General features: G+C 36.3%; 1 protein-coding gene across 1 annotated transcript; it reads right to left on the reverse strand.

Annotated features, from left to right (window-relative positions):
* Positions 1–437: 437 nt before the first annotated feature.
* On the reverse strand, positions 438–21,291 carry LOC131166106 (pyridoxine/pyridoxamine 5'-phosphate oxidase 2). Its single transcript, XM_058124398.1, has 7 exons — positions 21,067–21,291; positions 20,880–20,929; positions 20,739–20,796; positions 20,401–20,433; positions 20,163–20,258; positions 890–1,054; positions 438–805 (listed from the first exon to the last, which is right to left on the reverse strand). Exons 1-7 carry the CDS (start codon positions 21,154–21,156, stop codon positions 704–706), a joined length of 594 nt encoding a protein of 197 aa, XP_057980381.1. The 5' UTR covers positions 21,157–21,291; the 3' UTR covers positions 438–703.
* Positions 21,292–21,491: the final 200 nt, after the last annotated feature.

The raw sequence follows: 21,491 nt of genomic DNA on the forward strand, positions 1-21,491 counted from the left end.
TTCAGCTAACAGCCCAAGATGTTTAAATTTATAAGATGGAAAAATAGCAGTGTGTCCAACCACTACTGAATCGTTTGTAAGGCTGGTGCAACCAACTATCAGAACAAAGAAAAGTTTAGGTAGATGAGATACAAGAAGGGATGCATATATATGGCTATCCCTTTTTCTTCCCAAAATAGAGAAGCAGTATTTTCAATCCTTCCATGGGAAGGCCTCTTGCTCAAATGAGTATTCCACAATCTCAGTTGGGAAAGAAATAAGTTTCATTTCTATATCTTCCCAAATCCCAATGAGTTTTTTCTCCAAATCCCTAATTCTGTAATGCTCATTGAGGCAAGATGCTTTGCATGGAAGGCATACAAATATCCACTGCATTGTTTCAAGGGTTTCACAACAAATGGAGGTAAGCAAACCTTTTGTTACTTTCAGCACAAGAATGTTCTAACAGTAGTTGTATATTATAACACAGTATTTGTAATAAGACAAAACAGAAATTTTAGGCAGCATTCTTGCATACATGCCACATATATTCCTCCTATTCTACATCATGCATTTATAAGACTTATGGAATACAGAAGTTTCTTTAATAAGAAGAAAAAAGAAAAAAAGCAAGTTTTTCAAAATCAATTATCAAATACTTCAGTTAAATGGTGTCCCAGGAGAGCAGTTGTTTCAATCGTAGACTCGAAATCACAGACAAACATTATGGATTTATTCTCTCTGAAGTCCAACACTTCTCCCCATTGATACTTTGCTTGGATGTGTATGTTAGCCTCTCATTACTCTTTAAATTCAGGTAATCAACCTGGGAACAAGATGAATCCAGAAAAATTAAGGAGGGAAAAGAGAGAAGAAAGAAATGAATTTGATACAAGAAAAGCTATTGGACCTGATCAGGATCAAGAACCAACAAACAAAATGCATAGACGGGGCCTGCAGAAGAATCTAGAGAGAGCCCGTGTGTTTGTTCACTTAGACAGGGAACACCAGGATTAGGCCCCAAGTACTGCATCCTAGATTTCAGAGAACTAGCAAACCAAACTTTTTCTCTTTCCTGCAGTATAATTTTAACAAAATGAAGAAAACAAAAAGAATCTTAAGGTTGGTCACTTTTCACTAACAGTAAAAAATAACTGCCACAGACTGGAAGGTATTGCTATGCATATATATATACAGCTAAATTAAGCAGTTTCAACGATTTTTATGAATTTATTGTATTAGTGCCACAGTTTTACTTCACAGAACCAGAAAAAGACGAGCTTTGCTATATTGATGCTTGGCAACATAATTTAAAGAATCAATGAAAGAAAATTGCCGTAAGGTCGGGAAACTACAATTAAAGCAGCCATGCAGTCGGCTAAAAGGTATCTTGTGCATAAATATATCTACAACTTCCAATATCCGAGATGCATTGATGATGTTTCACTGTTCAAGTATCAAGCTCATCAAACCACTCTAGCTCTTTTCACAATTTGTAAGGAAGGTCCAGTTGAGAACATATAAATGTCCAGTCTGGCAGTTCAGATAACTAGCAAATCAAGCTGGCTCTTCCTACTGTTCAACAATAGGAATTCAAGGAAATGTCAGGCATCTCAAGTCCAGTTAATGCCTAATCATGGTAGGGTCATAATTGTAGCAGGCTACTGGTATCACTATGTATCAATATAAATATATTTCTAGAAAACAAACAAGTTCTTATATTATGAATTTGATCATAATTGCAACAGGTTAGCAGTATGGTTATGCATAAATACACTGGCATTTCCAGAAAATAAACAGCTATCCCCTGTAGCTGACATTTCACCAACAATGTCATCCAATTGTAGTGTGGTTTCCAACAATTTCCACAGCAGTCACTGTAATAAACACATTTATATCCTGCCGATTGGCTCAGCAAAGACAACTCATAGACATGAAAATATGAACACTAATTTTGCTATATTACTGCACAGATTTAATATTTTTCTTTTATAGCAAACTGCACAGATTTGTCACTTAAGCAAAGGAATGGTATAGCTGGGCTATTAAAACACCAGTGACCAATTGATCAGGCAGGTGGTTTGGGAGAAGATTCATTATTTGGCCTCTTTATGGTGCGTTGGCTCTGGATGCTTCAAGGATGCGAGCTTTTCGGAAATTCAGCAGGATAGGAGAAATTTTTTGTTTTGATATTTCCAAGTTTTTTTCTATGTGTTTTTAGTTCCCTTTTTCTGCATTTTTCCAGAATTTTGATTGGAGATGTCTTACTGTCCTCTTTGTAAATTCTTCTTTCTAATGAAATCTCTTCTTTTGCTATATACTTTAAAATAAATAAATAAATAAATAAATAAAATAAAAGAGGACGTCAATTGATCTAAAAGCTGCAGCTATTAGGTAGGACATGAAGCATAAATTTTATTCTCTAGCATGTAAGCATTTGGGCTTAAATCGTGGATAAAACAAAAGCCCTGCATTAACCATGTGTTGAAATTTAACTATAAGATTTGGGTACCTGAGATTCAAACTCTAAACATTTATGTCGATCAAGCTCTAATACCACATATGGCATTACTCAAACCTAAAAGATCAAGATTTTAGGTTGTGCATCAATAACATAAATCAAGCCTGAACACTCTTCCTCTAGTGTGACCCCCTCTTGCATGGGGGTATACAAAATGGAACGTTAAATTTACAGGGTAATGTACTTGTTGCGGATTGAAGTTGAAACACAAGATATCCTGGCAAGCACGGTTCTGAAGCCATGTAAATTCACCCCAAAACCTAAAAGCTTATACTGTCTGGCGAGGGCCCAAGAATAGGTTTAATAAGGTTTTACCATCTAGCAATATATGTTGCATAACAGCAACTGTTCCATAACCAGTGCCTTCATATGATCAAAATTGTGCTGAGGAACTCAAAAGGATTGAGACATCTAACTAAATATCCCTCACATTCTCATATTAAACTTTGTACTCCTGATATTGTAAATGTTAAACTTCAAGTAGAATATCCGTTGCTTCATTAGGTGAATGGGGAACTATTTTGGGAATGCATAAAACTTGCACAAAGCAATCAGGTCCCTATTATTTTGGTTTTAGCTCCTCCTTCAACTGGAAGTGATTTTTTAGCTCTTTGCCTCCTAATCACGTAAAAGGAGAAGACATCCAAAGATACTCTCGCATTGCACAGAACAGCCCCGTGCAGAAGCATACTGTGCAACTGTTTTTCCTTTTTGCTTTTTATTCTTTTTTGGTTAACACGTTATTGAAAGTGCCAGGGTTATAGACAAGACGCACTTTCATCCAAGTTGGAGGGTCAATATTGTAAGAGGCCTTCCCGACTTTAGCCAACATAGGGACTGGTTCTTCATATTTATGAAGTATTCTCCTATCTTGTCCTCATAGTGGCCTAATTTGTTCAAGATTGAGCTTAACAAACATCAAGTCACCCACATTGAAGTGCAACGGTCTACTCCCCTGATTTACCCACTTCTTCATCCACTTTAAAGCTTTCTCTAGGTAGGTTTGGGCAATCTTTGCATTTTGCCTCCATTCTTTGGTGAAGATGTAGGCTTTGGGACTCTTTCCTCTATACAGCTCGTTCACTATGTGAGATAACAATAGTTGTTTGCCTGTAACAAGCTCAAAAATACTTCTGTTGGTGGTTGAACTCTTTTGGGCATTAAAATATAAGCCACATCAAGTAGTCGTACCAAATTCTTCAGATTGGAGTTGAAAAAATGGCGCAATTCTCCATCTATCCGTCTGTCTGTGGATGATAACTCAAAGAGATGTCGAGTTGGGTACCGAAGATTCTGAAAAGTTCTATAAAAAAGTTGTCAGTAAATCACGAGTCTCAATCACTGATGATATCTTAAGGAACATCCCAATACTTCACAATATGCTTGAAGAACAGTCGTGCTATCTCCTCTGCCGAACAGTATTTCAGTGCGGGTATGAAGGTACCGTACTTTGAAAGCTTGTCTAGGACCACAAGTCTAGACCCTACATCTCCCACTCTAGGCAAGTTAGTGATTAAGTCCAATGAGACACTCTTCCATGGTCTAGTTGGTACTTGTAGGGGCTCTAGTAGCCATACAATCTTCTTCCACTCCACTTTGTCTTGTTGGCAAGTGAGACAAATTCGGGTATAATCAACCACATCATCACATGTGTGGTCAATAATACCTCTACTTCAATAATGCCAAAGTGCACTATCATCCTGGATGTCCGGCCCATATGGTATAATGACATTCTCTCAACAGTGTCTTTCTCAGATCCCTAGCTCATGGCACAAAGAATCGGCTACCATGGGAATGGTTTTCAATAATGGTCGCGACCGTTACGTAACACCATTACGTAACGGTTTTTTGAGTTACGAATACCGTTACACACAGCGAAATTGGTGGAAAGAAAAATCACGATCGTAGTGGCTGTTACGAACCGCGACCGTTACATAAAGGCCACTACGGCCGTTACGTAACCGCTACAAGTCTGTTACACCAAAAAATTATTTTATTTTTTACTATTTATTCTCACTTTTTCCTTCTTTTTAATATATCATTCTCAATATACCAAGTGGTAAGAGGGGTAAAAGATTATAATGAGGATAACAATGATACAAAATTTACTATTTCTTTAAATACTCCCAATAGATACATTAATTAACAATTTGAAAATACTAACTTGTTAGGAAAATATTTTATTTTGATAATATTAGTAATGTGATATTTATGTTCTATATTTTTCAACTTCAACCTTCTTTCTCTTCTAGCTATTTTATATTTGTATTATTCATATGTCTTATGTGTCTACTAGATTAATGGAGTGTATAATGTATTTTGTTTTATTAATTAATTTAGCACACATAAGAATTTATCACAAATAAGAACAATGAGAAGTATAAATACGCGCACACGTAATTTTTCTATCAATGGTGGTTTAAAACAAATGCAAACCAAATAACTTAGTTACTCGAACTAAAGGATCCAAAATACACAAAATCTTTCTAAGAAGGGCTACGAGCTTAAAACATGCAAGTACGCTAATATGCACAAGTTTGTGCATGCTTCAAAAAAATTCATGCCCGTTACACCCACTTCCCATTACGTAACATCCGCTACTCCCGCTTCCCGTTACATCCGTTACCGTTACATTACGCTACCTGCTACTGCGATTTAAAACCATGACCATGGGTCATCAACAATCGATCTTCCATCTAGAACTAGCATGTTTTTCCCTCTTTCGTCAACTTCATAAGGTTCTAGGCAACTGGATCTTTAAGTTCTCCTTGTTCCCGCATCACCATGGTAACTATACTCGGCGTCAAGTTACTATTTGTGAGGCCGCCAACTCGGCCTTCCTACTTAATGCATCTACAACTTGGTTCATCTGCCGCCTTGTGCTTAAATAAGAAATCAAATTGTACCAAGAATTCTTGCCATCAACCTTGCTTGGGTGATAACTTTGGCTATATAAAGAAGTAGTTAACACCTGAGTTATCCGTTTTCACCACGAACCTTGACCCAAGTAGATAATGTCGCCATACACGAAGACAATGGATCATTGCTAGCATCTCCTTCTCTTGAGCTTTGTACTTCCATTCCACTTCACTAAGCTTACAGCTCTCGTATGCAACAGGATGTCCGTCCTGTAACAAGGCTCCTCCAAAAGCATAGTCAAATGCATCTATGTGTACCTCGAAGGGTTTCATAATGTTCGGAAGAGTAAGTATTGAGTCTCTCATCATGGCATCCTTCAAGTCATCAAAGGCTCCTTGTCACTTCTTTATCCAGTTCCACCCCTGACCCTTCTTCAGCAGTTTAAAAGAGCAATTCTCCATAAGTGCCCCTCTACGAACTTTTTGTAATAATTGGCAAGACCAAGAAAGGAACGCAGCTTCTTCACTATCATTGGGATCTTTCATTCTTTAAAGGCTCTTACCTTCTCCATACCCATTCTGATATGACCTTGTTCAATCATATGATCGAAGAGTTTTATGCCGCTGAGCAACAAAACACTACTCTTTTTCACATACCCGTTCTCCTTCAGCCTGTCGAACACCTACAGTAGATATTCTTTATGTTCCTCCAGGGTGGAACTGTAGACAACTATATCATCCAAGTATACCACTACAAACTTGTCAAGGTACCCATAAAATACCTAGCTCATCAAGGTACCAAATGTTGCAGGCGCATTCGTCAACCCAAATAACATCACAAAATACTCATATGCCCCATACCTTGTCACACAAGTCGTCTTCGATTCATCCCCATCAGCTATTATCACATGATGGTAACCTGATCTCAAGTCAAGTTTGGTGAAGTACTTTGCATGACTCGACTGATCAAACAGATCAACAATCAATGAAATAGGATACTTGTTGCGCATTGTCACCTTATTAAGCACGCAATAGTCTACATACATCTACATGCTCCCATTATGTTTCCTCTGAAACAACACCGGTTCTATGAACAGAGCTTTGGAAGGACAAATATATCCCACTTCCAACAAATCATCGAGTTGTTTTCTTAGCTCTACTAGCTCTAGAGGTACCATATGATATGGCCCCTTTAAAGGTGGCTTAACTCCTAGGAACAACTCGATCTTATGCTCCACACCATGGTTTTAAATAACGGCCGTTACGTAGCGTAACGGCCGATACGTAACGGAAATCGGAGGCCCCGAAACCGATACGGGCTGATAATGCAGTTCAGAAAAAATTCACGACCGTAACGGCACGTAACGGCCAATACCCCAATGTTACACGTCGTAACGTCCGTTACGAACCGTTACATGGCCGACAGGTCGCAGATTCGCTGAAGGTTTCTGCTGCAGGCAGCAGCGCTGCTTTCCCCCTCTCCCCAGTCCCCAAACCCATCTGCCATTCAAAGGGTAAAATGGAAAGTTACAAACTGACCTTGAAAATTTGTTGGCCGAAGCAATAAGAAGGCTTCGAAGCTTGAGAGTGAGCACACCGAGGCTACCGAGCAGATCTACTCATCTTCGCACTTTGCAGCCTTCCAGGACTCAAGAATTGCAGACTTGCAGTTCTAGCAACTTGGCGAGTCACCGGCGACGGCGACAAGTCTGCAGCAACTCCGCCAGTCGTCGAAGTCAGCACCTTCCTCCGCCAGTCGTCGCAATCGCCACCAGCCAGCCTCTCAATTTCAGCTTCGGAGCTTGGAGTCATCGCTGTTTTGTGCTTCGCAGCCTTCGCTCCTTCAAGGTTCCTCCGAGTTCCCTCAAATCCCTCCCTCCCTCCGAGTTCCCTCGAATCCCTCCCCTCTCTCGGTCTGACTCGACTCCCAGGCCCCAGCGTATGAGACACTCTAACACTAACACTCAACACCCACAGCACTTTTCATTATGTTTTTTTTTTTTTTTTAATTATATTTTGTTGTACCCACAGCACTTTTCATTCTGTTTATTTTTTTAAATTATATTTTGTTGTAAAATAGGTTTGTTAAATTGAATTAAAAAAAAAGTAATTTAATAGAGTAAAAAATTAGAAATCATTAATAATTATGTAAAATAAAATTTTCTTAATTTATAAATATTTTAATTGTATTATATTTTTTGAAAGATAACTATGAAAATTAATTCCATGACATAGCAAGCAATTATTAATAGTATATAATTAATATTTTTTAAGGTTAGTAAATAATTAATATTTACCAATAATAATTGAAGCCTTTTTTATAATAATATTTGAATATCCTATTATCCACTACTGCATTCACCATCTAAACAAAGCATGAAAATAATGTATGTACACAAGACATCCATGTGATGGCATTTTATATTATCTAGGCTTAATTGAGCTCTATTTTTCACCATTCTTAAAGAATTCCAAGGAATACTCTGCACAATTATTATAATATTTAGTCTTAGGATTTGCCAAACTTATAGAAATAAAATTAATTCATGGCACCAATTGGCTAACATACTATTTATGTCAGCAAGACAAAGTGGTCATTTTGATAAAGAAGATATCATATTCACTCCCATCTATTGAAAAAATATTAAATAATATTCATATTATAAAAGAAAAAAAAATTAAATAACATCTGTCACCCATTTTATGTTACATGTGTATCTACTTACCATTTCTTGAGAAGGGTGACCCTGTTTATTAATATTTTTTAAGTTTTAAAACATCATTTTGACGTTAAATTTAAAATTAGGTAAAATAAATGTTTACATCTATTTTTTGTTTTTAGTTATCAAATAAAGTAAAAATTGATAACTTAATAAAAAAAAAATTAACCTAATAGTTAATACATTAATAAATCTGATTTTTACTAATTACTACTAGAATTTGTAGAAAAATTTAATTTTAATCCATATACTGAGAAAATGCTTAAAAAATTAAATAGTCAATTTGTAATGTATGGATCTCTATTTGTGATGCTGTAATGTATATGAAAGTAGAGCAAAAATCTTTTTCACCTTTAAAATTACAATGTTAATTTCTTATAGTTATAAATGAAAATAAAATCAAGCTATAAAAAATAATGAAAATATCTTTTTAAAGATAAAGGAATATATTTTTTTTGTAATAAAATATCTAATATTTTATAATTTTGTTTATTTAAATATAAAAATAATAAACATTACTTATTATTTTTAATCAAATATTATACTTTATTTTTATGTAATAAGTATTTAAAATTAGGACTATTTAGTATTTATTATTTAATATTTACTAAATTACTAATTATATTATTCTTGTTATTGTAGGAAGGTTGTAACTTTGTATTTTCTTTATATTTTGTGTAGAGATCATCAAATTAAGTCTATCAATATGTCACGTGATAAAGGAAATGAAAACTTACCTAGTGAGGATATTGGATGGCATTTTGGTACTGCGGTGGGCGGTAATAGACATGTTATTATGTGTAAGTTATGTGAGAAGATAATCAAAGGGGGCATTACGCGCTTGAAACAACACTTGGCACATAAAAAGGGTCAAGTAGCTGGATGCTCAAATGTGACCACACAAGTAAGAGAACAAATGATGAAACATCTACAACAGTATGCTGAGAAGAAAAGAGATAAACAAAAAAGGCAAGAAGAAGCAGAAGCCCAAATTAGAGGACATTTTGAGAATTTGAGTGATGAAAAAGACTTGGAAGAAGAAAGTATGAGATTTGCTCGACAAGAAAGCATGCGATCACAACAACAATGGGAAGAGAGACAAAGATTTCGAGCAAGAACAACTGGAAGGGATAATATTTATGAAGAGGGAGGTGGCTCTGGCAGTGGTGCTACCAGTGGTTTCAATAGAGTAGGAGCGATCTTATAGTGGTCGAGAAGCTGGAGGTAGTGGACGACAATGGATCAATCCTGATGCCCTTGAAGCTAGACTAAAGGCAATGGATCCTATTTTAGAAAGAAGCAAGAGTGCGAAACAACCAAAAATCAACACAAAGTTACTGAAAGGTTTAAGAAGTAAATTAGGAAAAGCGGTTGGAAAATTCCTAATTTATAATCGGATTCCAGCGAATGTAGCTGACTCTCCATTTATGCAGCCTATGCTTGATATTGCTGCAGAGGTTGGAAAGGGGGTGAAGGGTCCGTTACCCTATGAGATCTGAAATTTATTTAGAGCAAGAGTATCAAAAAATGAAAAATTATATAGCTTCTTTTGCTGGAATTTGGAAGGAGAGAGGTGTAACACTTATGTGTGATGGTTGGTCAGGACTAACTAGAAAACACATTATAAACTTTTTAATTTATTGCGATAGAGGCACCGTGTTTCATAAATCAGTTGATGCCTCTGATGTGCCAAGCAGAACAGCTGAATATTATTTCAGGTAATTTTCTAATTTTAATTGTATATGCAGATAGTATTATGAACTTGCATGTTTTTAATTAAATAGTAGTAATTATTGAATCTATAATTTCATTTCAGATTAATGGACGAGGTGGTTGAAGAAATTGGAGAGGAGAATGTTGTCCAAGTAGTGACTGATAATGAAGCTGCAATGAAGGCATGAGAAAAATTATTAATGCAGAAGAGGCCCAATCTCTATTGGAGAGCATGTGCAGCTCATTGCATAGACCTTATTCTTGAAGATATTGGTAAGAAAAGTAACGTGAAGAAAGTCTTAGAAGATGTAAGAACAATAATCTCATTTATTTACAACCACACATGGACAGTGAATTTCATGAAGAAATTCACAAATAATAGAGAGTTACTTCGCCCTGCCATCACTCGATTTGTCACAAATTTCATTGCTTTGGAGATTATTGTCAGACATAAACAAGCACTAAGGGAAATGTTTACATTTGATGCTTGGAAAAACTCAAGGTTTGGAATGGCAAAATCAGGCCCAGCATATGATTCAAAGAAAATTATCTTAGGCAAAGAGTTTTGGCAAAAGGCCTCTGATATAATTAAAGTGCAAGAACCCTTGGTGAAAGTTCTTAAATTGGTTGATGGTGATGAAAAACCAACCATGGGCTTCATATACGAGGCAATTGATAGGGCGAAGTTGGCCGTTCAAAAAGATTGCCGGTTTTACAAAGACTATTGGAAAATTATTGACAACCGGTGGAGTTTTCAGTTGCACCAAGATTTGCACGCTGCTGGTAAGTGTAAATCAAATACAATTTCTTATTATTTTAACTTTTAAATTATGCATAGTTGCATTAGAAAACTATTGATTAATACGTTTCTAAATTTAATTGTAGGGTATTTTTTGAACCCACAATTTCTTTATGGTGCCCCACCCTCTCCTGAAGTTGTTAGAGAAGTCATGGATGGAGTTAAAAAAGTGATAACTAAGTTGGTACCCGATATAGGTACTCAAATTCGGGCTATTAATCAAGTAAGTATTGGTTCCATTAAATTGAATAATGAATTGTTCTAGTATTCTGTAATACTTTCAAGAATAATTATTAATACATCTAATTAATTAATTATATTTCACAATCATCATTTTTTAGTTGTTGCTATATCGAGATAGGCAGGAGACTTTTGGAACCCCGTTGGCTCAAAGGGCAGTGAAACAAACAAATCCTGGTAAATATGGCTATATAGCTAAATAATGGAGAATTACTCCATTTTCTCTCTTTGTGTTCAAATTTGACTTTTGAAATACGCTATACTAACATAAAACTCTTTTTAATTATTCATGCAGCTGAATGGTGGATTTATTATGGCTTGTGTGCTCCTAAGCTCCAAAGAATAGCAATTAGAGTTCTTAGCCAGACCACATCAGCTTCGAACTGTGAGCGTAATTGGAGCACCTTTAGCCTCATCCATACGAAAGCAAAAAATAGATTAAAGTACATGAGACTACAAAAACTTGTTTTCGTACATTACAACATGAGGTTAAAGTTAAGACGTACAATGAGAAGAAGCCAACGAGAAATTGAAGAGAGTTTCAATCCTATCAATTTGGACTACATTTTTTAAGAAGATGATCCTTTAAGTCAATGGTTAGAGGAGAGAGAGACACCACTACTCGACGGTCAGGACAATTCAAATTGGTTAAATGAAGAGGTTGGTGGTACTACAGAAGGAGGTGATCAACCACCAATAAACGCGCATGATGATTCAAGTTCAAGTCCTGAACGCACACAAAGTGATGACAATCTTGGTTTGAGCCCACCAAGTGATGATGATGGTAATAGTGGTGCTGGAGCTGGGGTTGGGAGGGGTGGCAGTGGTAGTGGTGGAGGCGGCGGTGTAGAATATAATTATGGATATGATACAGGGACATCATTTGGAAGGGATATATATCCTTCTAATCCTTATGAACTACATGACATACCTGAAAATTATGACTTGGGTATTCCTCCAGGGAACCAATCTTCACAACCCAGGAGAAGGAGTGTTCATGGTGACCCTAGCGATTCTACTGAAGATTCATATGGTGTGGTTCGTAGTTTTGGCGACTTTAGTTTAGGTGGTTCATCATCACAATCATATGGATCTCATCCAGCATATCCACATTACGCATCTCGTGACTCACATTTTTATCCCAGTGGATCAGGAATCTCAGGATCTAGTGAGTCTTCTTCTACACACTACCCAGAGCCAGCCCCTGCCCCAACTTATAGACATTATTCACGAGAATTTTCATCACCAGTACATTTTCAAGAGCAACAACAAAATGACGCAAACTTTGGTTCATTCAACTATGTATTTCCACAAGGATAGGGAGATAATTTCCCATCCCAATCTCAAGATACAGATGCAAATTATGAAGACCCTCCACGTCATTCTTTTTGGTGGTGACATGTGTTATGTTATAAATTTGTAATATTGTATTCATGTATTTTCAACTATTTATTGATATTTGATATTAATCACTTTTTAAATTCATGTATGTGTAATGTGTATATTGAGTATTAAGTCTATTGAGTATTGATTCATTTTTAGTAATTTTATGACTTTAATTAATTGATTCTTACATATCTACATCTTTTTACTCATTAAAGTAATGTAAACTATAAAAAAACATGCTTTTTTTTGTAAACAGCGCACTAAAATTAATATAAAAATCATAATGCCTATTAAAAAACATTTGTAGGTTGAATGAAAGCCTTCAAAATTCATTAAAAATCATGTATTAATGGATTTCATGCTTATTTTTTAATTTTGGCATGGTTGTGCATGCGTGAAAAAAATTCACAACCGTTACGCCCGCTTCCCGTTACATAACACCCGCATCTCCCGCGACCTGCGACACCCGCGACCGTTTCGCGACGTTACCCGCGACCGCGATTTCGAACCATGCTCCACACCCCTTCATGAAGGCAAGTTGTGAGGTGGCTTATCTGGCATCACCTCCTTGTGCTAATCCAACACAGCACGGATGGTTATAGGCACTAGCTCTTGGCCTACTTTTTCATTTATCACCAGCATGGCTAGATACATCTGTTCACCCCTCAATCCTTTCTTGAGTTACATGGCAGAAAGAAACTTCTCATCGTTGTCTTTCTTTGCAACGGCTTACACCATGCAAGGGTGATCTCCCATCAGACATAGGGAACCAACAAAAGGCATCGGCACAACTTTAGTCTCCCTCAAAAATTCCATTCCAAGAATGACTTCGAAATCATCTAATGGCACAGTTGTAAAATTTGCATGCCCTGCCCACGGCCTAAGCTTCACAGTGATTTGCTTGACTACTCCCAAAGTAGGCTAGGTTGCAGAGTTAACTGCTTTCATGATTCCTAAATCCTTCTCTAGGGATAAGTCTCCTTACTTCTGCCTATGAAACAAAGTTATGGGTAGCCCCGGTATCCACTATAGCACGAGTGCTTTTCCTATTAACCCTCAAGTCCACAACATTAACCCTTTTGTATGTGTAACTTTCTATTCTTTTGCCTGCCTCTCCAATGCATTCACTAGCCGCATTGCACCCACCCTCGAGGTATCCTCCTCTTCCTCATCATCCTACAGTGCCCCCTTCATGATGGAAGCTTTTAAGGCATTAAGTGATGACTTGTGACTTGTAAGGGCATTCAGCAACTCTATGAGAGCCTCAACAGAAGAAGCATGCAATCTTACCCTTACCATTGGGTGTGTTGGATGCTTAAGACGACGAAGCTTCTTTTGAACTTGACACTTTATTTGTCGGCTACCCCACTTCAGGCTTTGCCCTTCTTGAAAGACTTTCCTTTGTTTTCACCCAAACCAATCTCTTATGACAGAGGAATTATCTCCAATGTAGTCAGTCAAGAGTTTTGCAAGAGCTTGTGCGGTAGACAAGTCTTGAACTCTTTGTCTATGAATTTCTATTCTTGCCCATGGTTTCAATCCCTCAAGAAAATAGAACAACTTATCCTTCTCCAACATGCCACAAATATCAACATCGGAGCAGAAAACTAGTTCACATATTCCCTGATTGACCCACTGTGCTTGAGTTTTCTCAACTTTCTTCTAACATTGTACTCAACATTCTTAGGAAAGAATTAGGCCTTGAGTTCGCAACCATGAGCTTGGTTAGTGGCGCTAAATTGTGGTGGCATACCAAGTACAATGAAATTGAGAATTGAGCCTTGAGTTCTCCCTTCAAGTCTACCCAACAATCAATCCATTCTCAATTTCATTGTACTCGGTATGCCACCACAATTTAGCGTCACCAACCAAGTACATAGTTGCAGCATTCACTTTCACATTTTCTAAGTTTGTCCTCATAGTGCGAAAGTACTACCACATATCAAATAAGAAATCTCCAACTCCTTGGCATCACAGGCACCCCTATACGTCCTGGGTTCTAATACCTTGGTCCTGCTAAACTCCGGAGTGCTAGAGTTTCCTATAGTAAGTGACTTCACAATAAGATCAGCTATATTAGCCAGCAAGGTCTCTATAGTATGGTGAAAGTCCTCTAAGAGTTCCATCATAGAACTTTGTCGATGTTTTTTCAATCCCTCCAATTCATCAACATGTTCAATCAATTGGACCATCTCTACGGCCACATTGTTGGGTGTTGTCTCAGCCTGTGTTTCTAGCACCCCAATTCTCTCGGCATTGATCGACATGTTCTCTTACGAAAGCTTTCCCAATCTTACAACGAAGGCATTTGAATTCACACAACAATTAATTGTGCTTTGATACTAGGCGTCACGAGCCAAGTATTTGAAACTTTTGTGAAGGGTCATGCAGCACTAGCTAAAGCATTCTTGTTTACCTAGCCCAAAAGTTTACCACAATTTAGCAACATAACACTTTCATTGTCTTTGAAAGAAATGTAAGTGAAAGCATTAAGCAATTCATGAAAGCAATGGCAAACAAGCGGTAAATATTGAAGCAACGTAAATATTAAGCAACACTTCTGTTAACAATGTTTGTCTAGCAAAGGAAGCAAGTAGGCTAAATACGTTTACAATAACTAGTAAGTTTTGGAAATTGATGAACACCTCCCATAAAGAGATTTTTATGTAATTCTTACTCTGTAACTAGGAAACATCAATGTGTCTGAGGAGTCATGCTCCCATTTTTAGCCTAGGATATAACTATTTTTGAAAATTAAACCTACATGAGTATATACAGGATGGTAACTAATCCCGGACACATGAGACAAGTAGTCACAAACAAGCATAATGCCCTAAACAAGCTTGGCTTGTGACGATGCTATGCCTAGTTTATTGATACATGTTCGTTCCTTAATTTATCTTTAAATATTATACCATTCATCCACCTTAATATTCACATTTTGGAAGCTTTTACTTTTTGAATATGTTATTTCTTAATTGCCCAACATTCTAATCCATAGAGCATGGCCAGCATTATAGCCATCTTATAGAACTTTCCTTATAATTTTAAATTTATTCTACAATCACACAACACCCCTGATGCACTCCTCCATTTTACCTAACTTGTTTTAACTCTATGTATTACATCCTCTTCAATTTCCCCTTCTGCTTGCATAATAGATCCAAGATATTGAAATCTACTAATGCTATTAATTTTTTGATTATCATGTTTAATCGTCTCTCCAATACTCCCCCCTTGCGTCACTAAAATTACATTTCATATATTTTGTTTTATTCCTACTTATCCTAAAATCTTTAGACTCCAAAACAGTTCTCCGAAGGTCTAATTTAGATTCCATACCACTCCTACGTTCACAATCAAGACAATTTGTAAGCAACATACACCAAGAGATCTCATTCTAGATATTTCTAGTGAGCATGGTTTTAAATAACAGGCACAACCATTACATAACATCATTACGTAATTTTTTGGGCTCTTGGCACCATTACACACCGCAAAATCACTGGGAAGAAAAATCACGCTCATACAGATCAAACACATGATAAGGGAGGGACTGTTTAGATGGTTCGGGCATTTGAAACACTGGCCTAGTAGAAGATCTGTGAGGAGGAGTGAGTTAGTTATTGTTTCTGACATGAAAAGGGGTAGGAGTAGACCTAAAATAACTTAGAATGAGGTAGTGAGGAAGGATTTAATAGCCTTTAATCATATAGAGGAAAACGCTCTCAATATGGTGAATTGGCAAAAAAGAATTCATCTAGCTGACCCCAACTAGTGGGACTAAAGGCTTGTTGCTACTGTTGTTGTTGTTTTTACTTTTTCTTCATACTTTTGTTTTCCCCACTTTCATAAATCATCCTCAATATAAAATGGGGAAAGAGGGGGAAAAAGATTATAATGAGGATCATAATGGCACAAAATTTAATACTTTTTTTAAATATTCATAGGAGATGCTTTAATTAACAATTTGATAATACTGATTTGTTAATAAAATATTTCATTTTGATAATATTAGCAATTTGATATTCATGTTCTATATTTTTGAATTCAACCTTCTTTTCTTTTCTAGTTATTGTATATTTGTCATATTCGTATGTCTTATCAGAATATTTGTATTGAAAGTGACTCGGAATTGGTGGTGGGATGGCTCACATCTGAAATTTGCTTTTCCTGGTACTTATGGGACTTTTGGGAATCATTAGAGGAAGAGCTACAACGCCTTCAGTTCTCTATAAAGCACCAATTTAGAGAAGGTAATCAAGTAGCGGATTACTTTGCTCGTCAAGGCGATGGAGGCAACACGAGGAGATATTTTGTAGGTAATGTGCTGCCAAGTAAAATGAGAGGTCTAATTCGTATGGATAAGATGAGTATTCCAAGCCTTCGTTTTTAAATGTCATCTTTTGATTCTCCTATGTTTTCCTCAGGTTTTTGTTTTGCATGTATTTGTCATCAATTTGCAGGTATTTTGTTTATTGTTTGTGTTTGTTTTGTTTTGATTCATATGATCTTGTTTAGTTTGTTTTAGTTGGTTAATGGTACAGGTTTTGTTAGGCTTGTTTTGGTTTTGTTGCCTGAGATGGTTTAGCTTGTTTATTTGTATCTCTCTTGTGGCATATTTGTAACCACGGTTTTCCTCCCACCATAAGTGAGGGCTATTAATAAAGTTGGGGTTTAAAAAAAAATGTCTTATCTATTTAATAGATTAATTGAGTGTATAACATAATTTATTATATTGACTAATTTATCACACATAAGAATAATGAAAAAGTATAGATACACACACTTACATATAATTTTCTATCAATGGTGATTTAAAACAAATGTAAATTTCTTGACCTTACAAAAAAAAATTAGTTGAACTAAAGTATCCAAAATACGCTAAAACTTTTTCTAAGAAGAGTTAAAAACTTAAAACATGCTAATACACTAAAATGCATAGAGTTGTGTGATGCTTGAAAAAAATTCACGACCATAACACCTACTTCCCATTATGTAATATCCGCTACTCCCGCTTCCTGCTACACTCATTACAATTATGTTACACTACACGCTATCGCAATATAAAACCATGCTAATGAGTTCATCAATCACTAAAGCAAAAAGATAAAGACTCAAAATAGAACCTTGATGAACACCTATTTTGAATGGAAATTCTATAGATTCCTCTCCTACAGTGCTAGTCATTACTCTATTATATATATACTTAATGACCTCAAGATATCTACTACAATCACCTTTTTCTAAAACCTACCAAAGAACTTCCTTAGATACTCTATCATAGGTTTTCCCTAGGTCAATAAAAACTATATGCAAGTCTCTTTCTTCTTTTTCCTAAAATTTTCCATTAATCTTCTTAAAAGATAAATAAATTCTGTTGTTTATCTCCCAAACATAAAATCAAATTGATTCTCTGAAACTTGCGTTTCTAGTCTTATTATTTGTTCAATTACCCTTTTCTTATAATTTCATCCAATGTGTTAAAAGGCGAAGGCGTAAGGCGAGGTGTTTTACCCTCCGCGAGGCGAGGCGCAAGCCTTAAGTCGTTGAGGCCCAAGCATTGTGGGACTGTATTTTTTTTAATAATTAATAAATAAAATCAATTTATATATATTAAAAAAATGAGAAAAATTTTAGAATAATGGAGAAAAAAATAAAAACACAATTTTTAAATATCATATAAGCAATTTTAGCTAACAAACTCAAACAACACATGTTAAAAAATAAACATGAGCCATAACATTACAAAAAGAAGAGAAAGGGCCAAATTAAAGCATCACAATGTCTCGTCATCTAAGATTCTAAGAATCTAAATCTAAATCAACACTGGAACAACACTGGGAGTTTGCTACAAACAACATTGGAGAAAGCGAGAGTTGAATACTCGAATTAGTTCAAGCAGAGACCTCAAACTGAGAAGAGATCAAAGCAAAGATTTTGTAAGGGGTCACAAAGAGAGGCGAGAGGTTGTACAGGGTCGCTAGAGAGAGACGAGAGGTTCGAATGGGTTGTCGGAGAGAGATGAGACGTCGGAAGGGATTGTCAGAGGCAGATCAAAGGTTGGAAGGGATACTCGTTGGAGAGAGAAGAGAAGCTGGAGGAGTCTTCAAAGCTAGAGGCAAGCTTGGAAAGAGACGAGAGCTCCAAAGGGGAGAGACGATACGTCAGAAGGAGTCGTCGACTCATCAGAAAGAGACGAGAAGCTGGAGGAGTCATCGGAGAGATATGGAAGCTCGGAAGAAAGAAGCTTCGTCAAGAGAGGGGGGTTTTGAGGCTTGTCAAAGCCTTATCAAGTTGTTACTTGTTTTTCTTCTTTTTTTATATATTTTAAATAAGGCTACTCCCACAAGGCGTACACCTTTCCATATGCATAAAAGGCGCGACTTTTTGCCTAAGGCGTACACCTTCTCCCTTAAGGCATACGCATTTTAGGATTTACACCTTTCAAGTTACGCCTTAGGGCATTTTATGCTCAAAAACGCCTTTTAAAACATAGGTTTCATCATATGACTCATAATCTTAATTACACAATACTTTTATAACAAACTATTCTCTATAAACTATTCACAAACATTCTCCAATAAACCATTTCCCTAATTTTTTCCAAACATAACTAGAACACATAGTGCATGAACTTTGAACAAAAACAAGACATTAATCACCATCTTATGTTCAATTTGTCAACTCATCTTCCCATTTTCATCTCCTAGCTATAGTAGAGCTAAGAAAACAAAGTGAAAGAGATGAAAAATAGGGCCCCACTCCACGTTTCCTCTCAACACTTGTACAAACCAGAGTTTGGCATAGGTTACTAGAACTATAAAAAATAAAAAATAAAATAAAAAAAAGGAGGGGTGGAGCTGTTACCAGTAACCTAAGCCAAAAAAGGGTACTAGTACTCCACATGTTAATCATTGTTGATCCTCCACTAGGTAGGGGTGCGACATCACCAAGTTAAAGGTGGGTAAGATGCTGCAGAATTCTAGTCAATGAGAGAACGCCTTCGATTCCCTTTGGATCAAATAATTTTGTGAGAAAAACACAATGGAAAAGAAATTTATTCGAATTTAAAATTCACAAATAGCATGCTATTGTGAAAAACGAATGCACAGTGGAATAGATTGATTTTACAAACGAAGTACTCAACGGTGAAATATACAGAACACCAATCACGCGGATTATAATGAAAGCAATAACAAAAATACAAAAAATCACGTGGTTCGGCAATGCCTACATCCACAGGAGCAATCGGCAATGTGATTTTACTATCTTGTATTCAAAGACACGAACTACTTCATAGTTACAACATATACAACATATTTATAAAGTTCCTAGAGGCTTTCCCTCCAAAACTCAACCTATCCAATGTCCCAAAATTGAAAATTCGAACCCGAGCCAAACCGTCAAGACATACCGTTGACGGTTTAATACCGAGAGCATACAGTCAAAGCAATAGCACCAGAACCATCGATTGTTTCTTGTCATCCTGACAAAACTATCGACAGTTTGCTCCTACAAACCACAGCTACTGTTTTCTATCATGTTTTCTCATTGTACATGCATTCCACTCGATATATAAGTCACATATCACAACACATGCCAAATGAGAACTTCATAAAGTGATTTACTATGTAGTTTTTTCTTTTTCATTGTTCTTGATAACCAAACAAAAAAAATGTGGACTCCATATTTTTCTTTTTCTTTTCTCTTCATGATTTCTAAGCTTCAAATACAGCATTAAGGAAGTGGTTATACAAGTATACAACCATCATCACCTTGCAGTTAACTACTAACACTTACATATGTTGATGAATAGGGAACCTAAAAGATTATTCCAACAGATATGATGCTAATTGCAAGATGTAATAAATTCCCATATCATTGAGTAGGTGAGTGTTAAAGACTGAAACAAAGTGTCTGAAGCTGTGAGTGTCCAATCTCACCTCGAGCTTCACAGGATCAGGATTTGAGACATCAATAACATCAACTTTCCCACTAACTCGGAATTGCTCCCACGAGTCAGTGAAATACCAGCAAATCTGAAATATCAAAAACCGAAATTTAAATAAACCCAATGAAACAAAATAAATTGAAAAAAGCTTCAGCATTAAACAAGATGCAGTTCCACATACAAAATAATTATCACAATAAATTTGCGAGTATACCTCAGAGAATAATTACCTCAGCAAAAGGGGAATGCTTCAGCTCTTCAATCTGCATAGGTTAAACCTCAATTCAAATCTATGTCGCGAAGTCACACAAAACACACACACTGTCCAAATATGAACTCTCCATAACAAATTGCCAACAAAAGAACGCAAAAAATGAACAATTTTTGGAATATTCAGTTAACTTGATGTAGTTTAAAAGCTACCTCAGCACGTGAATTTCCAGCTAAATACAAAATTGGGAAAAAAAAAAGGGGGGGGGGGGGGGGGGAGAGAGAGAGAGAGAGAGAGAGAGAGAGGAGACAGTATATTTAAGAATTAAAAAAAAAAAAAATTAGGGATTGAACGAACCTTGCGGCTTCGGCTGTCGGTGTTGATTTGGATCTTATCCGAGTCCTCCACGAATCCTCTGTAAACCCGAGAACAAAAACCATCCCATCACTCCACCATATTGAGAGAGAGAGAGAGAGAGAGAGAGAGAGAGAGAGCAACCTGTAAACAACAGTACGATTTGAAGGCCTCCCATTGGACCCGATCGTTGCCTGAAAATCCAGCACAGCAAAGTGAAGAAAATTAAAAATAAAAAGAGCGTGAATAAAAGAAAAAAAAAAATTAAAACTAGAAAGAGAGAGAGACACAGAGACAGAATGTGTTGAAATTTGAGAACGGCGAATCGCACAAGCTGAAAGAAGGAAGAGTGCTTTGAGTGGGCGTTGGACTCCATTGCACTGAGAAGAAGCTGCTTCCATGGCGCTGTTAATGTGCCCATAACATAAACCTGTTCGCTTTCGTTCTCCCAAATCCCTGTTTCTTTTCGACTTATGAAAGATTACCGACAGAAAGAGTAAGCACAAATGACTCCTAAATTGCGTTCATGGTCACAGCAAAATATATTAGCCCCTATGGTAATAAACTCAAAGGTTTTAATAAAATTTTGAAATTTTTGATATGACATCTTAATATTAAGTTGAGAATGATAGAGGGAGAAAGATAATTAGTAAGTGTTTAAAGATTTTCAAATATTATTTTTTCAAAAGAAGATAACAAAATATATTATTTATTTATTATGAAAAATATGAATGTTGCTCCATCTTCCACCCCTTC

This window comes from Malania oleifera, chromosome 10 (assembly GCF_029873635.1).
Source record: "Malania oleifera isolate guangnan ecotype guangnan chromosome 10, ASM2987363v1, whole genome shotgun sequence".
Lineage (NCBI taxonomy): Eukaryota > Viridiplantae > Streptophyta > Magnoliopsida > Santalales > Ximeniaceae > Malania > Malania oleifera.

Excerpts from the sequence above, each read along its gene's own strand:
- LOC131166106 (XM_058124398.1), bottom strand. The coding sequence starts at position 21,156 with ATGGGCACATTAACAGCGCCATGGAAGCAGCTTCTTCTCAGTGCAATG. Across the intron at positions 20,434-20,738 it reads CCGACAGCCGAAGCCGCAAG|ATTGAAGAGCTGAAGCATTC; the intron begins GTTCGTTCAATC and ends TAACCTATGCAG. Across the intron at positions 1,055-20,162 it reads CTGATCCTGTGAAGCTCGAG|GAAAGAGAAAAAGTTTGGTT; the intron begins GTGAGATTGGAC and ends ATTATACTGCAG.